The 7,812-nt window shown below is 35.6% G+C and overlaps 1 protein-coding gene across 1 annotated transcript; it reads right to left on the bottom strand.

The window, feature by feature from the left end:
* Positions 1-1,962: 1,962 nt before the first annotated feature.
* LOC145138379 (abscisic acid receptor PYL4-like) lies at positions 1,963-2,999 on the bottom strand. Its single transcript, XM_079072476.1, has one exon. It carries the CDS (start codon positions 2,852-2,854, stop codon positions 2,231-2,233), a length of 624 nt encoding a protein of 207 aa, XP_078928602.1. The 5' UTR covers positions 2,855-2,999; the 3' UTR covers positions 1,963-2,230.
* Positions 3,000-7,812: the final 4,813 nt, after the last annotated feature.

The following is a 7,812-nucleotide window of genomic DNA, read 5'->3' on the forward strand; positions in this document are numbered from 1 at the left end:
ACCAAATCCCTGCAGGGTAATAATTTGCTGAAAGAAAATTATTCATCACCATAATATTGCACAAGTATTCAACTAGAAACAAAAACATGAATAAAATGAAATACAATGATAAAAGAAAACCAAAGCCAATATGGTGAAGCCAAAAACCTAAACAAAAAAAGTCGAAAACCATTGGTTTTCCAAATTGACAAACCATTTTTTTTGTTTGGTTTCCTGGTTGACAATCCTGACAAATTTCAGTTAGTCATGCTTGACAAAGAACAATCTCGACTAATCCTTGTCCATTGTGTTTTGTTTAGCAGTGCTTGACATGTTCCACAATTAAACTATTCGCCGCCATAACTAAACTATTTGTCCAAAAGAACTAATCGCCTCTACAAAACTAATTTCCGAAAAAACTATTCGCACCCGTCGCTTGGCGCGGGTAAACAGCTAGTATATATATATATATATATATATATATATATATATATATATATATATATATATATATATATATATATATGAGTAAATTACACGAATGGTCCCTATGGTTTTGGGTAATTTGCACGTTTGGTACCTAACTTATTTTTTAACTTGGAATGTCCCTACTGTTTGTTTTTGTTGTGCGCTTGGTCCCTGTCTTACCTAAAAAGACTATTTTGCCCTTAATTTTTTAATTTATTTTAATAAACACACCCCTAACCCCACTTCCACCTCACCTTACTTTACCTTATATACCCCACATTATTTAAATAAATTAAAAAATCAATGGCAAAATAGTCTTTTTAGGTAAGACAGGGACCAAACACGTAATAAAAACAAACTGTAGGGACCTTCCGAGTTAAAAATAATAAGTTAGAGACCAAACATACAAATTACCCCAAACCATATAGGGACCATTCCAGTAATTTACTCCCATAGTTATTTGCCTTTTTCAAGACTTATATATCTCTAACAGTGTTTCTCCAAATCGCAGTTTCACCTACTTAAATTGTGCACAATTATCTTTAACTTCCTAAGTTACTTACACCACAACCATCAATCAAAATCAATATAACCACTCCAAAATGCACAACGCAGTGCTCAACTAGAAAATTGGCTTCCAGATATCAAGTTGTAATCATGTTATGAATTACATATCTCAAAATATTTATGCAATTTAAACATTTTATATAGGGTCTTGATCACTTGTTCTTTCATTTCAGATGGATCGAAATATATAATCCCGATGTATCCGTTTGTACAATTTTAAGTACAAAATTTTCAATCAAGATTCCTAACTTTGTCTTATTAAATATTAACGCAAGTTGAGAAAAGACGGTGCAAGTTGCAACTTACTTTTATTAAATTATATGAACAAAGGATGAGAGAGAAAGCAACGGGGGAGAAAAAAAAAACAAAGAAGATTTGCAAGTTGATGTTAAAAAATTGATGTTTAAAAAAAGAGAGATTTGGTTGTTGGTGATTGGTATTATCACAAGGCCAAGTTGCAAAGGCAGCTGTCGATTCGCTTATCTCTTGTAATACAAGAACCATATATAATTCCCTCCTGGCCTCCTACATCATTTTAAATTTTGCAAACAGCTACAAAGTTTTATTTCATGGGAGACTTATTAAATTCTATAGTCGGCTATTACTTGACATTAACAAATTTTAATTTTTATCGTCTTGTTTTAGAAAATTGTAATATTTCAAGAATTTTCCTAAAATGGCAGGCATTTAATCCTTCGGTATATAGTTTTTATATCTATACTTTTGTGTTTTAATAATCTAATAATCTATATCTTAATTAAACTCATAACTTCTATTTATCATCCAAAAGTTTTAAAATTTTCTTTTATTAGATCAAATTATAAAACTTAATTAACAAATTCAAACATTTTTATTAGTTAATACACATTTCTATACATTTTGATCGCATTATTTCAGTTGGTGAAAAAGAAAATCGGGTGGAAAATATGTAAAATATTGGAGCAAGAATAAGAGGGAGCACACGTTCTTTCTTCATAGTATATTAACAGATAATGTTCTTCATAGCCAAATCGAACAATAAAAACAACCTACAAAAAAGTCGCATGAATTCACAAAAATGATGATGAAAATGTACACCCACATAAAATATAAGAAGGATTTAATTGGTCGGCTGGCTCTGCATTTGTATTGCATCTCTATCTGTCTTCGATGGAAATGTCTTGATGTACGTGTTACTGAGATTGGTGTTCACAAATTTGTAATCTCGATTACAAGATCACTTTAGCTGGAGCTTGTTCTCAGCGATCTGAGCTAGCGACTGGAGGTTACATCTTACAATTGTATCAACGAAGACGCAGGTTTCGTCGTTTGTATTCCCCGGTGGTATATCAACGACGTATGATTCGACGACTACTGTTCCGTTTCCGTCGGGTGTAGGATGAAGAGTGGTGACGGAACGGTAGTTTGCAAGACGGTGATCGCCGCCAACGACACTAAAGCTGATGACGTGTTGTTCATCATCTAGGATCTCCAGACGTTCGGTGGATCTAGCGGCGGGGAGGCCGGAGATGACATGGATTTCTCTGAGGGTTCCGACGTCGCCGTTTCCGACTAAAACATGGCAGCTCTTGACGAAATGTTTGTAGGCTTGTGGGTTGTCGAAGCGGCGGACGACGGACCACACGGTCGAGATTGGAGCGTTGATCTGTTGGATCACGGCGGAACAGCACTGGTCTGGGCCAACTGGGTGGGTATGGTACCTGGCAACGGAGTCAGGAACCGGACTGGTGACGCATGGCTTTGACATGATAGCTCCACATCCTCCGGCGCCACCGCTCGTGGTGGTTGTGATGATTCTATCTAGTAAGATAGATGATGATTGTTGTCGAGTAGAAAGCATTTTTGATCTCTTGAATAAGATCAAACGGCGATATTTCTTGTTTGAGGGTTAGAGAGAGAGAGAGAGAGAGGGGGTCTTATAAATCGTGGTGTTGGGGGTGGGGATAGGGGTGATGGTTCATGTGAAGGAAGTAAAATATGGCTAGTTGGCTAGTTGGTCGAACCCTAAATAATGGACATTAATACTTGTGAAAATTACATTTTAGACCTTATCAAAATGACATGTTGCTGTTATTATTTTTGTTTAATAGCAACATGAATTAAATAAAGTATTATGTTGCTTTTACTATAAAACATTAATCAACTTGCCCTTGGTCACATAACGATCTTCACATATACTAACCTCTACACAATCTTCACATAACGATAAAATTTAACACATCTTTATAGAGATTAGTATTCATAGTCATAACAAGCCGGTAATATTACTACAAATAGCAGTATTATTTTGGGTTATACACAAAAACAAAATAAAATAGAACTAAAAAGATATTTATTTTAGGGAATTTCATTGTTAATTAATTAATTGTTTAATTAACTAATTAGAAAACATAATGAATATGAAATATTCTAGAATGATTTGATTCTTGGATAAATACCAAAAGCCTAGATAATTACAAATATATTTGGTATTTATCTCTAAGGTTTCAAATAACCTCCCTATATATAGAGGAGTCAAAAGTCGGTTTTGGGTACATGAGAAATTAGCCTTTCACCTCCAAAGTTCAGAAACCCTAAGAAAAAACCTAGAAGAGTCGGGGCTCGTCGCCACACCGTGGTTACTGCCACATTCAATAATCGAATCTTGTTCTTGTTGGTTCTCAAGTTGCTTTCAGATATGTTGGTCTTTTGCGTCTTGGGTCCGATCACAAGAGAGGAACTCTACGTTGGGTTCTCAAGTTCGATCAACTAGCGATACCTAAGAAGTCGAAGAAAAACACTAAGGTATGATTTAGGTCCATATAGTTGCATAGATTGTTTGAGATAGATCTGGTTATTACGAGTCAATAGATCAGAAAATATTGTTGTTTCCGTTGTCCCAATTTGGTCTTTGACTAGGCAGGTATCCCATCATTGGTATCAGATCCAGATTAATTCAAGTCTATTGCACTTAGACTATATCTTTGATTATATCTTAGGGTTTATATGTGTAGGATTTCTTACGTTTAAATCGTTTTGAATAGTTTAGAAATTTTCCTTGTTAAAATTGAATATGTTAATGCTTGTTAATACGACTTTCGGGTCGTTTTGGCTTTTTGGCACGACGCGGTTGGTCCTCCACCACGTCGTGGTCCTGCTGATGTTGAATCTAGATCGTGACTGCCTCATCGCCATGTCGTTGTCCCTACCTGTACACGTCGTGGTGTGCTGCTGAGAACATAAAATTAATATTTAAATAAATTGTCACATTTTCTATGTCCCACGACGTGGTTTCCTGTTACCCACGTCATGGAACCTGTGTTCCAGAATTATGAATTTGTTTCTTGTTTTTCTCTTTTCTCTTTTTCGATTTTAAACACATACAAACTAGCATTTATACTTAAAGATAAAAGTCAATTAATTAAAAGAAAAAAAATTGGACTTTAATAATTTAATTGTTGACTTGCATTTGTGCTTAGTCAATGCAATTAAAAGACATAAAATTCAAAATTTTTAAATCTCAATTGTGTGTGTGTGTATATATATATATATATATATATATATATATATATATATATATATAGTAAAATCGTATTTATGTGTATCACGCTATAATACAAACATTGTGTCGTCATGTGTTTCTTAATGTACATTGTTAGTCTTACCACGAGTAGGTTCACCTACTTTAATACTATAAGGAAGGTTGTAGGCAGGTCTCTTCGATTCTTAATGAGGTTGGTTTTTAAGTGGTATTTAGTACTCGCCACCCTCACCACCTTCTTGTGTTTTAAGTAGAGATACTGAAAGGGTTTGATAGGACAATTGTGAAAAGTTAAAAGCATTAACTTAATAAGTAATAAAACAAAATCTCATTTTTATAAAAATGTGAATCTTATGCTTCCCATGGAAATTACACCATGTCAAATATTCTTTTTGGCGTTATGTGTGTGTGGTTTACCGGCATGTCAAATGAGAATATAGTCGAAGAAAGGTATATGGTTATCGCCATACTCAAGCGTTACTTGAGCCAAATATTACTATAACTTCGCATGGTCGATTCTCTATTTGGATTCATGATCATCGGCTAATCCAGTCATACACGCTAAATGAGCGTTAGAAGAGATTAACATTCTATAGACATAAGTAAATAAATCTCACTTTCTAGGAATCTCATACAAATAGAGATCGATAATTTTTTGTCTACCTAAATAACTTCATTGTGTAATTTTCGGTTAATCCACTTTACATCGTGAAGCCAAATATAGATCTTAGCCTTTTAAATAATAATTTGATATTTGGTAATTGTCTTAAAAGGATTTCTTGTTCAAACTAATCGTGCTTTTTTTTCTTAATAGATGGCTCCGGGTTCGAGTGCCAATCTCCCTCTAAACTACCTTGATTAGATTCGCAATCCGAGGATCATTCTAAGGTACGAGAAAAGGAGTATGTTTTGGAAGAGTATCTGGTTGAGGAACTTCCTACTGATGAAACTGAAAAAGAGGCTACTGAATATGAAAAGCATCGCCATCACTTAATTGAGGTTTTGTGTCTGATGTTGGCGACCATGTCTCCAGAACTCCAAAAGAGTTTCAAGAAAACAGAGGCGTACGACATGAACAATTAGCTCAAAGACATGTTTCAAGAGCAACTCAAACTGAGAGATTCAAGGTCATGTAAGCAATTCTAGGTGCAAGCAATGGGAGAATAGCTATGTGAGTACCCATGTGCTCAAATTAATAGGGTACTTTGATAGACTTGAAAGTCTTGGCTTCCCATTCACTCAAGAGCTTGCTATTGATGTCATTCTTAACTTTGACTAGTGCATACAAGCAATTCACTATGAACTACTATATGCATGGTTTATAGAAGAGTATTGTGACATCCCCATTTTCCCGGAAAGAAAAGACCAGTCTATGCTTATTAAGAATCAGAGTTTTAATTTACAAATACGGAATTTGTCCCATAAAATATTCTCGGAGGAATGTTTTTCATTGATTTATAAAAAACTCAGGATGTCATCGTCGATACAAGAAATATAAGAATAAACGAAGACTTACAACATATGTTTACACTAATGGTCTACGTCTCCTTTGATCTCTTATCGGATACATATATCATCATATATGTAATTACCTGTGATACAATAAATTTAGAGGGTCAGGTTGGGAAACCTGGTGAGGCACATAGGGTTTTCAACCCACAATATTATAATTTTTAATTATATAACCATCAACATTCAAATAACCCAAGTACCCTATTTCCCATCACACTCACTTACTAATCCTATTATATAACCACTTGGGTTGTGGTGACTTGGTAAGGCATGTGGAAGATATGGTTGATAACCTATTGACCCATGTTCAAATCCTGGCACTACTCATCCCTTGTGGCCATGGAGGTTTGCCTGCAGTGACTCCAGGGCATGAGGCAAAGCCTCATGTTTGCAGTGGGGGATTAGTCGGTGCGTGAAAGCTGGCCCGGAAACCCTCGTTAGGGAAGTTCCCTTTCCAAAAAAAATAATCCTATTATGATGATCTTGAGGGATCTTTCCTAAAGGATCTTTATCAGCGGACAACTATAATTCCTAGGTGATTAGGCATGATGGTATGATAATACTTGCGACAACACGGCAGTACATTAGTACTGTTTGTATAATCACGTCAGGCACGACAGTACAAAGTACTTAGGTTTAGCACGACAATACAAAAGTACTTGGGTTTAACACGAATATACAAAAGTACTTGGGTTTAGCACGGTAGTACAAAAGTAATTAGGTTTAACACGACAGTACTAAAGTACTTGGGTTTAGCACGGCAGTACAAAAGTACTTGAGATAGATATGACAGACACGACTTATTATCTCACACGGTTCTCTCTCTAACCTATCGCAACCACTATTTCACACAACCCTATATCAACCTCTCATTTATTATTTTGTACAGCCCCTTACTACCCATTCATATTATTGCGTATGTTAAACATACCAATAAATCAAGTAGTAATCATATTTGTACAACTACATTAAACACAACAAAGATAGTGCACATAGCAGTTGAGCATTTAGAATACTTATATTTATGTGTAAGTTTGAAAGTAACTATGCACTCACTTGCTAAAGTGATGACTTGAAATTCGGGCAAAGCTTCGCTTCTAGCAGCCGACCTTTCCTTTGACGTGACCTAGTATCATTATTACTAACTCTTAGTCTAATATTCTACACGACTAGAGAGAATCTAGACCTATCAATCATTCTAATAAATACTAATAGTTCTATCAAATAAGGATCAGCCAGACAGGACAGTCGGGAGGCAGGACCATTTTGACATATAGTCTTTCTGAAATCCAACAACCAAGCTGACGTAACCATTCTAGATACCTCTCTCGTAAGTAGATCAATCATTATATGACTTGAAATCACTGATAAATCTTAATTATAGTTTCATAACAACGAATATGACTATAATTACAAATTACATGAGGGCAGAGTAAGTTTAGCTCACTTACAGATTATGGATGAGAACCATGGTCCAAGTGGGCATAACTCTGACTCAAGGTCTCCTACTCGAGGATATTACTCGAACGCGTACTTCGTGGTGTCGTAGGGCTTCACCTTAGGCTAGAAACGAAAGAAAAATAGGTTTACAGGAGGGATAATTGAGAGAGAGTGGTTATAAGAGTGTGTGGAATAAATGAGGGATTGTTGGCTATTTATAGGGCCAAAACGCATATGCGCACCACGCCTAAGGGGTGCACGTCGTGCACTTCAAACACGTCGATCCATTGGTTAGCTGAAACGTGTAACTTGTCGGCTGGAACAAC

The sequence above is a fragment of the Lactuca virosa genome, chromosome 9, assembly GCF_052849685.1.
Source record: "Lactuca virosa cultivar CGN04683 chromosome 9, Lactuca_virosa_CGN04683_v6, whole genome shotgun sequence".
In the NCBI taxonomy this organism is placed as follows: Eukaryota; Viridiplantae; Streptophyta; class Magnoliopsida; order Asterales; family Asteraceae; genus Lactuca; species Lactuca virosa.

What these genes read in the sequence shown, in the direction of transcription:
- LOC145138379 (XM_079072476.1), bottom strand. Translation starts at nt 2,854, where the DNA reads ATGCTTTCTACTCGACAACAATCATCATCTATCTTACTAGATAGAATC.